This window comes from Hemiscyllium ocellatum, chromosome 17 (genome assembly GCF_020745735.1).
Source record: "Hemiscyllium ocellatum isolate sHemOce1 chromosome 17, sHemOce1.pat.X.cur, whole genome shotgun sequence".
Lineage (NCBI taxonomy): Eukaryota > Metazoa > Chordata > Chondrichthyes > Orectolobiformes > Hemiscylliidae > Hemiscyllium > Hemiscyllium ocellatum.
This window is the reverse complement of record NC_083417.1, coordinates 34,219,447-34,236,962: the sequence shown is the minus strand read 5'-3', so window position 1 is coordinate 34,236,962 and position 17,516 is coordinate 34,219,447. Positions and strand designations below refer to the sequence as shown.

General features: G+C 41.7%; 1 protein-coding gene across 2 annotated transcripts in view; it reads right to left on the bottom strand.

The window, feature by feature from the left end:
* Positions 1–17,516, bottom strand: part of zcchc14 (zinc finger, CCHC domain containing 14) — a 120,431-nt gene that overhangs the window by 57,517 nt on the left and 45,398 nt on the right. For both annotated transcript variants that reach the window (XM_060838068.1, XM_060838069.1), the window contains exons 5-6: positions 15,497–15,609; positions 14,306–14,400 (exon numbers count right to left, since the gene is read on the bottom strand). In XM_060838068.1, coding sequence (XP_060694051.1) covers positions 14,306–14,400; positions 15,497–15,609 — 208 coding nt within the window. The remainder of the gene's footprint in view (positions 1–14,305; positions 14,401–15,496; positions 15,610–17,516) is intronic.

Below are 17,516 nucleotides of genomic sequence, written 5' to 3'. Positions count from 1 at the left end.
TATGTCGTTGGTTCCAATGTGGACAATGACCTCTTGCTGGCCCCAATCCCTCTCGAGAACATTCTGCACCTCCTCTGAGACATTCTTGATCCTGGCACCAGCGAAGCAATACACCATTCTGATTTTTCGCTGCTGGCCGCAGAAATGTCTGTCTGTACCTCGGACTAGACAGTCCCCGAATACAATTGATCTCTTGGAACCCGACATATCCCTAATTGTATTAGAGCCAGTCTCAATACCAGAAACTTGGCTGTTCGTGCAACGTTGCCCTGGGAATCCATCACCCCCTACATTATCCGAAACAGCATACTTGTTTGAAATGGGTATAGCTACAGAAGGCTCCTGCAGTAGCTGCCTACCTCTTACCTTTCCTGGAGTTAACCCAGCTATGTGACTGTATCTGAGACATTACCCCCTTCCTATAACCACTATCCATCACGTATGGTTGCTGTTGCAAATTCCTCATGGCTTCTAACTGTCTCTCCAACCGATCCATTTGATCTGATAAGATTTGCAACCAACAGCATTTATTGCAGATATAATCCGCAGTAACCCCCAAACTCTTTTGTGGGCGGCACGGTGGCACAGTGGTTAGCACTGCTGCCTCACAGCGCCAGAGACCCGGGTTCAATTCCCGCCTTAGGCGACTGACTGTGTGGAGTTTGCACGTTCTCCCCGTGTCTGCGTGGGTTTCCTCCGGGTGCTCCGGTTTCCTCCCACAGTCCAAAGATGTGCGGGTCAGGTGAATTGGCCATGCTAAATTGCCCATAGTGTTAGGTAAGGGGTAAATGTAGGGGTAGGGGTATGGGTGGGTTGCGCTTCGGCGGGTTGGTGTGGACTTGTTGGGCCGAAGGGTCTGTTTCCATGCTGTAAGTAATCTAATCTAATCTAATCTAATCTTAAACTCTGACAAGAAATGCATTTCACTCTATTAAAGGCCAATTTTGCTCCTTCACAATCTATAGACCCAGAAAATAACATTGTCTTATTCCTCTACAAAACACTGCCCCAGGTTAAATTAATAGCTATGGCTTATAGTTTAAGTTTAATCAAGAGACATATCTCAAAAACATATAATCAAGTAAGTACCCACTCTACTCACTACTGCACACTTTCAGCAGGTCCCACTTAAATACAATACACTCATCTGCTTCTGTGCTGTGTACTTCGCCCAAACAGTTCCTCCAAGATCAGTTGTGAATTTCACTGTTTGTTAATTTTCCCAGACGCACTCCGATGTCCAGCAATAGAAGAATTCAAATAGCAAAGGCAGTAACTGTACAGGTTCACTGCTATGTCAGTTTCTTTCGCTCTCCCTCCTGCACCGACCTCACGATGTGCTTCCTTTGTCTGTTCTTCTCCCTTTTAAAACTGTTGTTTTTTTTTTACTTTTTTCCCCCCAAAGTTCCAAAGCAATACAACAGCATATAAAACAGTAATTGCTGCCCCTGGAATTTGAGGAAATCACCTCCAACACCTAAAGGAGCAGCTGTTACGCCAGAAATTTTTCCCATCCTCCATCTAGTGAAGTTTGAAAACTTACTTCGTGTATCGTCAGAGCACACGCTGAGCGGGAGTGGACATGGGACTGCTTGGTAAGTGAGGATTCATATTTGGTCGGTTGCTTTACCCGAAACACTACTCAGGTAGTGTCTCCCACCCATCCTCCTCCATCCAAAAAAAACGTTCTGTGTGCCAGATTGATAAGGTGACTACTCTTTCATTTCTCTTAGTTTTCAGTAGGCTCATTGGGAACTTAGAATAGTGGGAATGGAGTTTAGGGCAGTTGAATGTTCCTCCTGCAGTATTTGGGAGGTAAGGGTCACCACCAGTGTCCCTGTTAACTGCATCTGCAGGAAGTGCATCCAACTTCAGCTCCTCAAAACCACGTTAGGGAACTGGAGCTGGAGCTGGAACTGAATGAACTTCGGATCATTCAGGAGGCGAGAGGGTTATTGAGAGGAATTACAGGGAGGTAGTCACACCTCAGATACAAGGAGGTAGATGGGTTCCTGTCAGGGGACAGAAAGGGAACCAGCAGGCAGTGCAGGGATGCCCTGTGGCTGTTCCCCTCAACAAGTATACTGTTTTGGATACTGTTGAGGGGGACAACTTACCATGGGTAAGCAATGGGGCACAGGGCTCTGGTACAGAGTCTGTCCCTGTTGCTCAGAAAAGAAAGGGAAGGGAGAAGAGGAGCAGAACATTAGTCATTGGGGACTCTTTAGTTAGGGGGACAGATAGGAGGTTCTGTGGGAACAAGAGAGATTGATGGTTGGTGTGTTGCCTCCCAGGTGCCAGGTTTTGTGATGTCTGTGAACGTATTTTTGGGATCCTTGCAGCAGAGGGGGAGCAGCTCCAAGTTGTGGTCCACATTGGCACCAGTGACATAGGTAGGAAAAGAGATGGGGATTTAAGGCAGAAGTTCACTGTTTGTTACTTTTCCCAGATGCACTCCAATGTCCAGTGAGGTTGGAAGCTTAGAGCTAGGACAAACAGAGTTGTTATCTCTGGTTTGTTGCCCATGCCATGTGCTGGCGAGGCGAGGAATAGGGAGAGAGGGGAGTTGAACATTTGGCTACAGGAATGATGCAGAAGGGAGGGTTTTGGATTCCTGGATAATTGGGGCTCTTTCTAGGGCAGGTGGGACCTCTACAAACAGGATGGTCTTCACCAGAACTAGAAGGGTACCAATATTCTGGGTGGGAAATTTGCTAATCCTCTTTGGGTGGGTTTAACCTAATTCAGCAAGGGGCTGGGAAATTAAATTGTAGTTCAAGTATAGAGGAGGATGAGAGTAGGGAGGACCAAAATAAGGTTTCAGGGTTGCAAGAGGGCACCAGCAAGCAAGAAGTTAGTTTGAAGTGTGTTTATTTCAATGCCAGGAGCATCCAGAATAAGCTGGGTGAACTTGCAGCATGGGCCGGTACCTAGGATTTCGATGTTGTGGCCATTTCAGAGACATGGGTAGAACAGGGACAGGAATGGTTGTTGCAGATTCCGCAGATTTAGATGTTTCAGTAAGAACAGAAGAGGTGGTAAGAGAGGTGGAGGTGTGACATCGTTAGCCAAGGACAGCATTACAACTGCAGAAAGGATGTTTGAGGACTCATCAACTGAGGTAGTATGGGCTGAGATTAGAAAAGAGAGGTTACCCTGATGGGAGCTTTCTATAGGTCTCCCGAATAATTCCAGAGATTTAGAAGAAAGGTTAACAAAGATGATTCTCAATAGGAGCAAGAGTGACAGGGTAATTGCTATGGTGGACTAACTTTCCAAATATTGACTGGGAATACTGTAGTTCAAGTACTTTAGATGGGTCAGTTTTTGTCTGATGTGTGCACGAGGGTTTTCTGACATAATATGTAGACAGGCCAACAAGATGTGGGGTCACATTAGATTTGGTACTGGACAATGAACCCAGCCAGGTGTTAGATTTGGAGGTAGATGAACATTTTGATGATAGTGACCACAATTCAATTAGGTTTACTTTAGCGATGGAAAGGGATAGGTATATACCAGAGGGCAAAAGCTACAGCTGGGGGAAAGGCAATTATGATGCGATTAGACAAGATTTAGGATGCATAGGATGGGAAGGAAACTGCAGGGGATGGGCACAATAGAAATGTGGAGCTTATTCAAGGAACAGTTACTGCGTGTCCTTGATAAGTATGTACCTGTCAGACAGGGGGGGAAGTTGTCAAGAGCAGGAGCCATGGTTTACTAAGGAATCTCTTGTCAAGAGGAAGAAGCAATCTTATGTTAGGATGAGATGTGAAGGCTCAGTAAGGGTAATTGAGTATAACAAGGTAGCCAGGAAAAACCTAAAGAGAGAGCTATTAGGAGTGAGGAGGGGATATGACAAGGTTGTTGGTAGATAGGATCAGGGAAAACCCTAAAGCTTTCTATAGGTATATAAGGGATAAAAGGATGACTAGAGTAAAATTAGGGCCAATCAAAGACAGTAGTGGGAAGTTGTGCGTGAAGTCAAGGGAGATTGGGGAAGCGCTAAATGAATATTTTTCATCAGTACTCACACTGGAAAAAGACACTGTTGTTGAGGCAAACACTGAGAAACAAGTGGAATTGAGGTTCACAAGGAGGTGGTGTTAGAAAATCTGGAAATTGTGAAAATAGGTAAATCCTCTGGGCTGGATGGGATTTATCCTAGAATCCTCTGGGAACCAGAGAGGAGATAGCTGAGCCTTCAGCTTTGATCTTTATGTCATCATTGTCTACAGGAATAGTACCAGAAAGCCAGAGGATAGCAAATGTTGTTCCCTTGTTCAAGAAGGGGAGTAGTGACAATCCTGGTAATTATAGACCAATCAGCTTTACTTCAGTTGTGGGTAAAAGGAATAAATTGATTAGGGATAGTCAACACGGTTTTGTGAAGGTTAGGTCGTGCTTCACAGACTTTATTGAGTTCTTTGAGAAGGAGACCAAACAGGTAGATGAGGGTACAGCCATTGATGTGGTGTATATGGATTTCAGTAAGGCGTTTGATAAGGTTCCACATGGTAGGCTGTGGCACAAAATACGGAGGCATGAGATTGAGGGCAATTTAGTAGTTTTGATCAGAAATTGGTTAGCTTAAAGAAGATAGACAGAGGGTGGTGATTGATGGGAAATGTTCATCATGGAGTTCAGTTACCAGTGGTGTACCACAAGGATCTGTTTTGGGTCCAGCGCTCTTTGTTATTTTTATAAACGACTTGGATGAGGGTGTAGAAGGATGGGTTAGTCAATTTGCGGACGGCACTAAGGTCAGTACAGTTGTGGATAGTGCCGAAGGATGTTGTAGGTTACAAAGGGACATGGATAAGCTGCAGAGCTGGGCTAAGAGGTGGCAAATGTAGTTTAATGTGGAAGAGTGTGAGGTGATTCACTTCAGAAGGAGTAACCAGGAATGCAGAGTACTGGGTGAATGGTAAGATTCTTGGTAGTGTAAATGAGCAGAGTGATCTCGTTGTCCATGTACACAGATCCCTCAAAGTCACCACCCAGGTTGATAAGGCTGTTAAGAAGGCATACAGTGTGTTAGCTTTTATTAGGATCGGGTTTCAAAACCATGAGGTATGCTGCAGCTGTACAAAACTCTGGTGCGGCCACACTGAGTATTGCATACAGTTCTGGTCACTGCATTATAGGGAGTACATGGAAGCTTTGGAAAGGGTTCAGAGGAGATTTACTAGGACGTTGACTGGTATGGAGGGAAGGTCTTATGAAGAAAGGTCGAGGAACTTGAGGCTGTTTATTTGTGACCTAGTTGAGACATGGAAGATAATCAGAGGGTTAGATCGGGTGGATAGTGAAAGTCTTTTTCCTAGGATGGTGATGGCTAGCACAAGGGGGCATAGCTTCAAATTGAGGGGTGATAGATATAAGACAGATGTCAGAGGTAGTGTCTTTACTCAGAGTAGTAGGGGCATGGACTGCACTGCCAGCAACAGTTGTAGACTCGCCAACTTTATGGGCATTTAAATGGTCATCGGATAGGCATATGGACAAGAAAGGAATAATGTAGGTTCAATGGATTTCAGATTGGTTTCACAGGGCGGCACAACATCGAGGGCCGAAGGGCCTGTACTGCGCTGTAATGTTCTAAGTTTTGTGCTTGTATCGAAAGATAATGCTTTAATCTTAAACGTATTTAGTCACATACAATTATTCTCAAATATTTTAGCTACATTTTACATACTACCTAGTTTTCTACTCAATCCATTTACCAATGCAAAAACAAACTTGAATAATGATAAAAGCGCAGTTGTTTTCAAACTGATATTTAAAGATAGGAAGGTAGTCAGAGGTTGCAGTTGAACTTGGGAGGGAGAGGAAAAATTTAGTTGTCACGGTTCACATAGGTACTAATGATACCACTAGAAAGAGGAAAGGGAATCTCAGCGAATATGAGTTGCTAGGGACTAAATTAAAAAACAGAACCAAAAAGTTAATAACCTCTAGGATTAGTACCTGAGCCACAAGCTAATTGACACAGGGTCAACAAGATTAAAGAGGTAAACACATGTGGGTCAAAGATTGGTGTGGGAGAACGGTTTCAAATTCAAGAGGCATTGCCATCAGTACTGGAAAGGAGAGAACTGTTGTGATGGGAAGTGTGCTCCACATGAATCATGCTGGGTCCACAGTCCTGGTGAGTCAAATGATTAGTCATTACCGATTGAATGGAGGAGCAGGCTCAAAGGGCTAAATGGCCTACTCCTGTTCCTATTTCTTCCAATCTTATGGCTTTGTTATTTCCCCCACCTATAACCTACAGAATAAAATCACAGATTGATCATGATTTTGGATGGAGCTAGATAGAGGAAGAAAAGTCAAAAGGGCGAAAGACTAAAACAATGATGGTCTACATCCCAGGGTACTGAAGGAGGTGGCTCGAGAAATTGTAGATGCATTGGTGATTATTTTCCAGAGTTTGATAGATGGCTAATGTTGTACCACTTTTTAAGAAAGGAGCGAGAGAGAAAACAGGAAATTATAGACCAGTTAGTCTGACCTCAGTGGTGGGAAAGATGCTGGAGTCAATTATAAAGGATGAAATTACGACACATCTGGATAGCAGTAACAGGATAGGTCAAAGTCAGCATGGATTTATGAAGGGGAAATCATGCTTGACTAATCTTTTGGAATTTTTTGAGGATGTAACTCTGAAGATGGATGAGGGAGATCCAGTGGATGTAGTGTACCTGGACTTTCAGAAAGCATTTGATAAAGTCCCACATAGGAGGTTAGTGAGCAAAATTAGGGTGCATGGTATTGGGGGCTAAGTACTGACTTGGATTGAAAATTGGTTGGCTGACAGAAAACAAAGAGTAGTGATAAACGGCTCCCTTTCGGAATAGCAGCAGGGATCAGTGCTGGGACCGCAGCTTTTTACAATATATATTAATGATATAAAAGATGGTATTAATAGTAACATTAGCAAATTTGCTGATAATACAAAGCTGTGTGGCAGGTGAAATGTGAGGAGGATGTTAGGAGATTACAGGGTGACAGGTTAGGTGAGTGGACAGATGCATGGCAAATGCATATTAATGTGGATAAATGTATGGTTATCCACTTTGGTGGCAAGAACAGGAAGGCAGATTACTACCTAAATGGAGTCAAGTTAGATAAAGGGGCAGTACAAAGAGATCTGGGTGTTCTTGTACACCAGTTAATGAAGGTATGCATGCAGGTACAGCAGGTAGTGAAGCAAGCTAATAGCATGCTGGCCTTCATAACAAGAGAGATTGAGTATAGAAGCAAAGAGGTTCTTCTGCAGTTGTACAGGGCCCTGGTGAGACCACACCTGGAATACTGTGTGCAGTTCTGGTCTCCAATTTTGAGGAAAGACATTCTGGCTATTGAGGGAGAGCAGCGAAGGTTCACGAGGTCAATTCCTAGAATGATGGGACTATCTCATGTTGAAAGATTGGAGCAACTGGGCTTGTAAACCCTTGTGTTTAGAAGACTGGGAGGGGACCTGATTGAGACATATCAGATTATGAAAGGATTGGACACTCTGGAGGCAGGAAACATGTCTCCGCTGATGGATGAGTCCCGAACCAGAGGACACAGCTTGAAAATAAGGGGTAGGCCATTTAGGACAGAGATGAGGAGAAACTTCTTCACCCAGAGAGGGGTGGGTGTGTGGAATGCTCTGCCCCAGAAGGCAGTGGAGGCCCAGTCTCTGGATTCATTTAAGAAAAAGTTGGATGGAGCTCTCAAGGATAGTGGAATCAAGGGTTATGGAGATAAGGCAGGAACAGGGTACTGATTGAGGATGATCAGCCATGATCATAATGAATGGTGGTGCAGGGTCGAAGGGCAGAATGGCCTACACTCCTGCATTTATTGTATAACAAACTGGTAGATAACATAAATGGCAGATTGTGAACAACTTTATAAATGGATAAAAAGTAAAGAAACGGTGGTATCAGATTGTAAAAATGGAAATATTTGTATAAAGAATGAAGAGATTAAAGACGTGATAAACAAGTGCAGTAATAGAAATAAAAGGGCCAAAGATGGTGAGTAATACAATTAAATCTGAAACTAGGGTCCTGAATTTAATGGAAGCTAACGTTGATGGTATGACGCATGCACTGGCTAAGATAAGCTGGCCAAGGTCAGTTAAAGAGATGACAATAGTTAGGCAATGGTTGACACTTAAAGAACACATGGATGAACTTACATCCCTATCTGGCATAAGAGTAAAGCCAAAGAAGAGGCACAAATTGGCCACAAAAAGCAGCAAAATTAGGACTGGGAAAACCTTTAAATTCAACCAAGGACAAAGGGTTTATTTCAGAAAGGGGCAATAGAATGTGAAAGTAAGCTGGCAGAAAACATAAAAACCGACTACATAATGGACAACAAAGAGATAGCAAACCAGTTGAACAAATACTTTGCATCTATCTTCACTAAGGGAGAGACATATAACCTTCATAAAAAGCATGAAGGAGGAACTGAAGGAAATCCTTATTAGTCAGGAAATGGCATTGGCAAATTGATGGGATTGAAACCCGCTAAGTCCCCAGTGCCTGACTCTGTACATCCCAGAGTACTCAAGGAAATGGCCCTAGAAATAGCAGATGCATTGGTAATACTTTTCCAGCATTCTGTAGACTCTGGAAGAGTTCCAATGGACTGGAGGGTAGCTAAGGTAACCCCACTCTTTAAAAAAGGAGGGAGGGAGAGGGAAAATGGGGCATTATGGGCCGGTTAGCCTTACATAGCGGTGGGGAAAATGCTTGAGTCAATTATTAAGGATGTGATAACTGAGCATTTGGAAAGTGGTGACAGCATTGGTCCTAGTCAGAATGACTCACTAAAGGGAAATAATGTTTGACAAATCTTCTGGAATTTTAAGGATGTGATCAGTAGAGTGGACAAGGGTGAATTAGTGGATGTTGTGTATCTGGACTTTCAAAAGGCTTTTGACAAGGTTTCACACAAGAGATTAGTGAGGAAAATTAAAGCTCATGGTATTGGAGGTAATGGATAAAGAACTGATTGGCAGGCAGGAAGCAGAGAGCTGAATTAAATAGGTTCTTTTCAGCTTGGCAGGCAATGATGGATGTGGTGCTGCAGGGTTCAGTGCTGGGACACCAGCTTTTCACAATATACATTAACAATTTGGACGAAGAAATTGAAGGCAACGTCTCCAAAATTTGCAGATGACACTATGGGGAATTTTGTGTTGTGAGAAGGATGCTAAAAGGCCGCAGGGTGACTGGAATAGACTGGCTGAGTGGGCAAATACTTAGCAAATGTAGTATAATGGGGATAAATGTGAGGTTATCCACTTTGGTTGCAAAACAGGAAGGTAGATTATTATCCGAACGGTTGCAGTTTAGGAAAAGATGAGGGTGCTACGAGACCTGTGTGTCATGGTGGAACAGTCGCCGAAGGTTGACATGCAGCAGGCAGTGAGGAAATCTAATGGCATGCTGGCCTTCATAGCAAGAGGATTTGAATATTAGAGTAAGGATACCTTGCTGCAGTTATATAGGGCCTGGGTGAGGCCACACCTGGAGTACTGTGTGCAGTTTTGTTCTCCTAATCTGAGGAAGGACATTCTTGTTATTGAGGGAGTCTAACAAAAGTTCCCCAGACTGATTCCTGGGATGGCAGGACTGACATGAGGAAAGACTGGATTGACGGGGCTTGTACTTGTTGGAATTTAGAGGAATGAGGGGGGTTCTCACAGAAACAAATAAAATCTTGACGGGACTGGACAAGCTAGACGCAGGAAGAGTGTTCCCGATTTTGCAGAAATCCAGAACCAGGGATCACTGTCTAAAAATAATGGGTAAGTCATTCAGGACTGAGATGAGGAAGAACTCTTCAGAGTTCTGAACCTGTGGAAATCTTCCTGCAGGAAGCTGTTGAGGCCAGTCCATTAAATATATTCAAGAGGGAGCTGGATATGGCTGTTGTGGCCAGAGAGATAGGATCTGAGAGCACAGCCTTAGAGTAAAGGGAAGACCTTTTAGAACAGAGATAAGGGGAAACTTCTTCAGCCAGAGAGTGGTGAATCTATGGAATTCATTGCCACAGAAGGTTGTGGAGACCATGTCTTTGAGTATATTTATGATGGAGATAGATGGGTTCTTGATTGTCAGGGGGATCAAGGGTTATTTGGTGAAAGAGAGAGAATGGGGTTGAGAAATTTATCAGCCATGATTGAAAAATGGAGCAGGCATGATGGGCTCAATGGTATAATTTCTGCTCCAATGTCTTATGGTCTAAAGGATCGAGGGGTATTGGAAAGAAAATAGGAATAGGATACTGAAATTGCATGATCATATTGAATGGTGGTGCCGCTTTGAAGAGCCAAATGGGCTGCTCCTCCACCTATTTTCTATGTTTCTAAAGCAAGGGTCGCAAAAAATGAACAGAACTCAAAAGGTAAACATCTGTTGCCATGCTAAAGCATGAGAAAGTAATAGCATCCAAGGGGAACTGGCTATACATAGGACATACCTTTCAGAAAGGTCTGTTGAAAAGCAGGGGTTTATTTTCTATAAGAATTAATGAATTAATTTTCTGCAATATTCCAGATTAACAACATAAATATGAAAAAGCTGAATGAATACTAAAAATTGTTTCATAGAGAAATAGGGACAATATGGAGACCTTGGAGTACAGTTCATAGTTCCTTGAAAGTAGAGTCGCAGATAGATATGATAGTGAAGAGGGTATTTGGTATGTTTTCCTTTATTGGTCTGTGCATGAAGTATAGGAGTTGGGAGGTAAGTTGTGGCTGTGCAGGACATTGGTTAGGCCACTTTGGAGTATTGTGTGCAATTCTGGTCTCCCTCCTATAGGAAGGATGTTGTGAAACTTGAAAGGATTCAGAAAAGATTTACAAGGACGTTGCCAGGGTTGGAGGGTTTGAGTTATAGTGAGAGCTGAATAGACTGGGCTTGTTTTCTCTGGAGCAGAGGCTGAGGGAAAAACCTTTTGAGTTTTATAAAATTATGAGGGACATGGATAGGGTAAATAGACAAGTTGAAAAATGCGGCGCTGATAAAGCACAGCAGATCAGGGCAACATCAGAGGAGCAGGACAATCGATGCTTCGGACACAAAGCCCTTCATCAGGAATGCCTGATGAAGGGTTTAGATTAGATTAGATTACTTACAGTGTGGAAACAGGCCCTTCGGCCCAACAAGTCCACACCGACCCGCCGAAGCGCAACCCACCCATACCCCTACATTTACCCCTTACCTAACACTACGGGCAATTTAGCATGGCCAATTCACCTGACCCGCGCATCTTGGACTGTGGGAGGAAACCGGAGCACCCGGAGGAAACCCACGCAGACACGGGGAGAACGCGCAAACTCCACACAGTCAGTCGCCTGAATCGGGAATTGAACCCGGGTCTAAGGCGCTGTGAGGCAGCAGTGCTAACCACTGTGCCACCGTGCTGCCCACCAGGTTTATGCCTGGTACATTGATTCTCCTGCTCCTCGGATGCTGTCTGACCTGCTGCGCTTTTCCAATGCCACACTTTTCAACTCTGATCTCTGGTTCTCACATTCTCCTAAATAGACAAGGTCTTTTCCCTGGTTTGATGGGAGCCCAAAACTAGAGGGCATAGGTTTAGGGTGAGAGGGAAGTTTTAAAAGGGACCTAAGGGGCAATTTTTTCAGGCAGAGGGTAGAGAGTGTATGAAATGAACTGCCAGAGCAAGTGCTGAAGGCTGGTACAGTTACAGCATTTAAAAGGCATCTGATGGGTTTATGAAGGGCTTGGAGGGATAATGGGCCAAATGCTGGCAAATGGGACTAGATTAATTTGAGATATCTGGTTGGCATGGGCGAGTTGGACTGAAGGGTTTGTTTCTGTGTTATACATTGTAGGACTCTAACTAATAATCAACTAATAACATGGACCCTTTAAACTCTTAAATAAATCTTTCTAATTTCGATATCTATGAATATTAATCTCAAAGACTAGAAGATTGCCAAATGTAACAGGGCAGTGCCAAAAGTCACTAAAAAGGATAAACCAAGCAATTATAGACCAATTAGCCTATTACTGGTTGTATACAACTTTTAGAAGGTTTATTACAGAGTAAGATTCATATTTTACTAAACACACAAGTTAACTAAGCAGAGCATTAATTTGCAAGATGCCTCACACACTGGGGGTATAGTTGTGTACATTATCTAAAGTAATAATGCACATTAACATTCCAAGGCAAACTCATGTTGGGACAGCACCATGAAAAACCGGTAGAAATGAACCATCTCACATTCACCCTGGTTGTTTCTGGATTAGGTAATTTATTGTTCCTAGCAAAAGTGTTTTAAAAGTCTCCTATATCAAATTTACTAATGTTTTGCTTAAAAGCATTTGCGGTTCCAAAGTGAAAATATGGTATTAGTCTTCAGGAAATGGTTCAGATAGCTTGATGTTTAACACTGATATTTGAAATATATGATTTAAAATTCTTTTTGCTGAATTTTTTTCATTGCATTCTTCATCAAAATTAAGAGCATTTCAGTGAATCATCTGGAAATGTTATCAGGAACTTTACAGTCAACAAAGAAGTATATGGGTGGAGTTCTGATATCTGGGAGCAGAATTAATACCTAATCTTAATATAAACAATAAACTGATTCAAGGTTTGCATAAAGATTTGTAGCTTGGGTGCCGGTTGCTGTAGTTGTGAGTATGTTCACTGAGCTGGGAAGTTGATTTGCAGACGTTTTGTCCCCTGTCTAGGTGACATCTTCATTGCTTTGGAGCCTCCTGTGAAGTGCTGCTGTACTGTCTTCTGGAATGTATTTGGAACCAAAGCACTGAAGATGTCACCTAGACAGGGGACGAAGTGTCTGCAAATCACCTTCCCAGCTCGGTGAACATACCCACAACTGCGAAAAGCTGATTGCAACCAAGATTGAGTGAAGGCAGCCTTATCAGATTTCAAATTACGCTTAATATACAGCTGAATACGTGTTATCAATGTCTGGTCCGAAAACAGATAACAAGAGTTTGAGTCTTATTCTACATTTTGCAGAGATAAAGAGAAAGGGCAATCTAGCTGTTGGGGTCAGCACTCAGTCTATCTTGGGAGTACAGGGAGTCCTCACTTAAAGTTCTAGTTTCATTCTTGAAAATCACAACTTTAAGTGAAATAACTTAAACCATATTTTCCCATTGAAACCAAGTAAAAGCTATAGTAGGTTGTGTAGAACATTCCTCATCAGAAGAGAAGCATTAAAACATTATTCCTTTTAAATTGAAATACTTTATATCACTAAACTTCTATATTGTGAAATGAAATCACAAAATAAAACAAACTAAAAAATATCATAAAGTATGATAACTTTCTACATAAAGTAGCTCCTGTTTGCTGCAAATCCTGCTCTCTAACTCTGTAGTCACTGAAACACTTCCTCTCCAAATGATAGTCTCTGTCAATCCCTGACTCATCCTCTTGTCAATCCTCAAATTTGCAGCATTTCTACTTCCCTAATATGTTCTCCAGGTTATAATCTATCCTCTCAATGATGATCCTCCAGCTTGCAATTTTTTTTGCACCCTAACTCACCCTTATTGTTGATCCTCCTTTGCATTGAACTTTGCATGTTGACACATCCTCCCTACTGAATCCTCAATGAGATACTTTGATCTGCCATTGGTCAGGTTTCATCTGCTGGGTTTGAGATCAGCTTCACCCTATTTCATCAGAGATCTCTCTCTTTTCACTCCCAGGATTTAAAGCCAGTGGGAGCAGTTCCCACATCCACAGCAGATTCCATGTAAGGAGGGCTGCTGCTCTGCTGGTTTTACTGCGGCAGAGAAGAAATAGTTTTCCAGCCCAGTGTCCTAAATATACGTTGCGATCATATATCTGTTATGAGGACATTTATGATCAAAATGGTGACGTTAATCACAAATCCACTTGAAGAGAAATTATCACAAGCTGCTCCTTCCACCTTTTGCTACTCATTTCTAGAGCCCACTTTTTTTTTTAATTTTTACATTTATTTTGTTTTGAAAATTGCTTCATTTACCAGTATAGGAATTTATCAATGTAAAGTATTTCAGTTTAAATGTTCTCTGTCAGACAAGGAAGGTCTACGTAACATAACCAGGGTTGTTCCATTGGTTTTAATGGGAAAATGTGATTTGTTAAAACTATTTTCACTTAAAGTCATGATTTTCAGAAATACAATCGCAACTTTAATGGAGCACTGACTCTCTGATTTGCTACACAAGAGGGTGCACATGTTCAAAAATATGTTCAATACAAACATCAAGAATTGAATCAGTTTACTTACTCAAGTGTTGAACAGAATGATTGGGTATGGCAGTGCAGAAGAACTTCTGTATGTAATCGTTTTTTAACACATGAGATGGCAAAGATATCAAATATCTGCAAAAAGCATAACCCAAATTAAAAATAAGATACATTAAGTAAATATTATAAAAAGCTTTAATGAAGCATTCAAACTACAATGCAGTTCTAAATTCGGTTTTAAATAAGTTTGGGTTACTAGTGTCAAGAAGAAAATGCAATCATAGAATCATAGAGTCATACAGCACGGAAACAAACCATTCGATCCAACTGACCATGCTGACCTAGTTTCCCAAACTAAACTAGCCCTATTTGCCTGCATTTGGCCTATATCCCTCTATACCTTTCCTATTCACGTATCTGTCCAAATGTCTTTTAAATGTTGTAACTGTGCCTGCATCTATCACTTCCTCTACCAGTTCATTCCACATATGAACTACTCTCCATGTGAAAAGGTTGCCCCTCTGTTCCCATTTAAATCTTTCTTCTTTCACCTTAAAAATATGCCTACTAGTTTTAAACTCCCCCCATTCTCGGCAAAATACCTTTGCTATTCATCTCATCTGTGCCCCTTATGATTTACATTTATTATAGTTTGGTTCCATGTAATTTTAAGATTGAGGAAGATAGAAAAGGTATAATCAGACACGGAGATTCTGCTATACAACCTTCTTATCGTGTCCACACATACTCCAGACAGTGGAACCATAGCATCTATTGTTAATATCCTCCCATGGAACTTCTTCACAACACCAATACTAACACAAAAGCATATCCATCCGCTGGTGTGAAATCTAATCTAACTACTGAGCAATTAACTTTCAAATAAAAACTGCTTCAAAAATCCACACTAGACAGACTGATTGTATACTCCAAATCTATGCTATAGGGTTTTTATCATAGATTAGAATGCAGGTCATTCTGCTATAATACACGTTTTGTTAGCGCGAATTGGTGATAATACAATTGACTAATTATGGATATTGTTCGGATAAAGCAAAAACTTTCTGCTGAACGGGTATAGGGATTTTCTATTAGTGATCTTCTACAGCACGATTTTATACAGCGGTTTTCCATAACGCAATTTTCTACAGCGTGAGGTTGCAGAGGAACACTACTGTCATGTTATAGCAGAACAACCTATACTCTACTAAGCATGCAAAGATTTTCACACCTGAGATATGGTTCCAAATCTGAATACTTTCTCTCTTCTGTATAACAGCAGTCATGGTTGGTGGTTTCTGGAATGGAATTTTCCAAATTCTCACCTGGGAACATTTGAGGAAGCTGTAAAATGAAGAATATTTTAGATTTAGCACACGACACTTTCCAAATTTAATGGGACTAATCCTGTTATTACTGCCCAGGAAAAGATTAATCCCTGGACAATAATAACAGGAAATAGGGAACACATGCATGATGCTGGGTTTCCACTCTCTTGGTTACAGAATTTGAGAGATTCCCAAAAAGACACAAGCACAGCATTTACATGTAAATAAAGTGGGAGGACGTTAAAACAAAATTATTCATGAGATGTAGACATTGACAGCTACATCGGTCAATGCTAGCCTGTATTTATTTCCCATTGCTGGCTGCCCTTCAGAAGATAGTGGTAAGTTGTTTTCTTGAACTATTACAGTTCATTTGGAGTAAGTATCCCGAAAATGCTGTTCAGGAGGGAATTGCAGGAATTGAAGGAACAGCGACATATTTCCGAGTCAGGTTAGTGACTTAGAGAGGAATTTGCAAGTGGTGATCTTCCCAAATATCTATTGCTCTTTTGAGGTGGTACATATTTGCTGCTCCTGAGTATTGGTTGTGGAGCAACTGAATATTGTGGATGTGGCACCAATCAAGCAGGCTGCTTTATCCTGCATGGTGTCAAATTTATTTTTGTTGCAGCTGCACACATTCAGAAAAGTGGGAGCATTCCATCACACTCTTGAATTGCACCTTGCTGACAGTGGATAAGCTTTAGGAAGTATGAAGAGAGTTCTTGTTACTGAATTCCAAGTCTTGGACTAACTCACGCAACTACAGTAATTACATAACTAAAAGAGAAAATGCTGGAAAATCTCAGCATGTCTGGCAGCATCTGTAAGGAGAGAAAAGAGCTGGTGTTTTGAGTCTAACTGACCCTTTGTCAAAGCTAAAAAACAGTAATTACATAGCTAGTCCAGTTCAGTTTCTGATCAATGTTAACCCAGGATGTTGATGACTGGGGATTCAATGTGGTAATGCTACAGAACATCAAGACATGATTTTCTCTTGTTATTGCCTAGTACTTGTGTGGACAAATGTTAATTGCCACATGTCAGCTCAACCCTGACTATTATCCAGGTCTTGCTGAATTTGAACATGGACTGCTTCAGTATCCAAGTCATCACAAGTGAGTTTGATTTATTGCTGTCTCATGTACCGAGATATAGTGAAAAATGTTGTTTTGCATGCTACACAGGTAGATCATACCAAAAAAAAGTGCATCAGGGTAGCAGAATACAGCGGTACAGTAGCAGAAAAGGTGCAGAGAGAGAAGTCAACATTAACATTTGAGAGGTCTGTTCAAAAATCCGATTTATTTGGAAGTACAAGCTTTCTGACTGCTGCTCCTTCTTCAGGTAGCGAGTGGGGCAGGATCATAGGACTCAGAATTTATAGTAAAAGATCAAAGTGTATAACTGATGTGATGTATTAAACAAATCTAGATTGCTGTCAAGTCTTTAATCGCTTAGAATGGGGATGCAGATTTTCATTGATATGAAAAGCCCAGTCCAGGGATAACTTAAGGTTTAATTTTAAAAAAGGTAATATCTCAGCTCAGACACTGCATTAAAGGTTTGAGGTAAGAGTCTATCTGTATCCTTTTTAACTTTGTCCACCCCAATCCAACACCAGCACCTTCACATCAAAAGTCTGATAACTGCAAGGAAGTTGTTGTTTTTGAATCTGTCGTACACATATTCAAACTTTTATAGCTTCTGCCTTTCCGAAGAGGTAGAAGAGAGTATAACCAGAGTGAGAGGCGTCTTTGATTATGTTGATTGCTTTCACAAGGCAGCAGAAAGTATAGATGGAGTCAATGGACGGAAGGCTAGTTTGCGTGGTGGACAGGCTACGTTTACAACTCTGTAGTTTTTTTGCAGTCTTGGGAAGAGCAGTTGCCATACTACATTGTGATGCAGACAGATAGGATG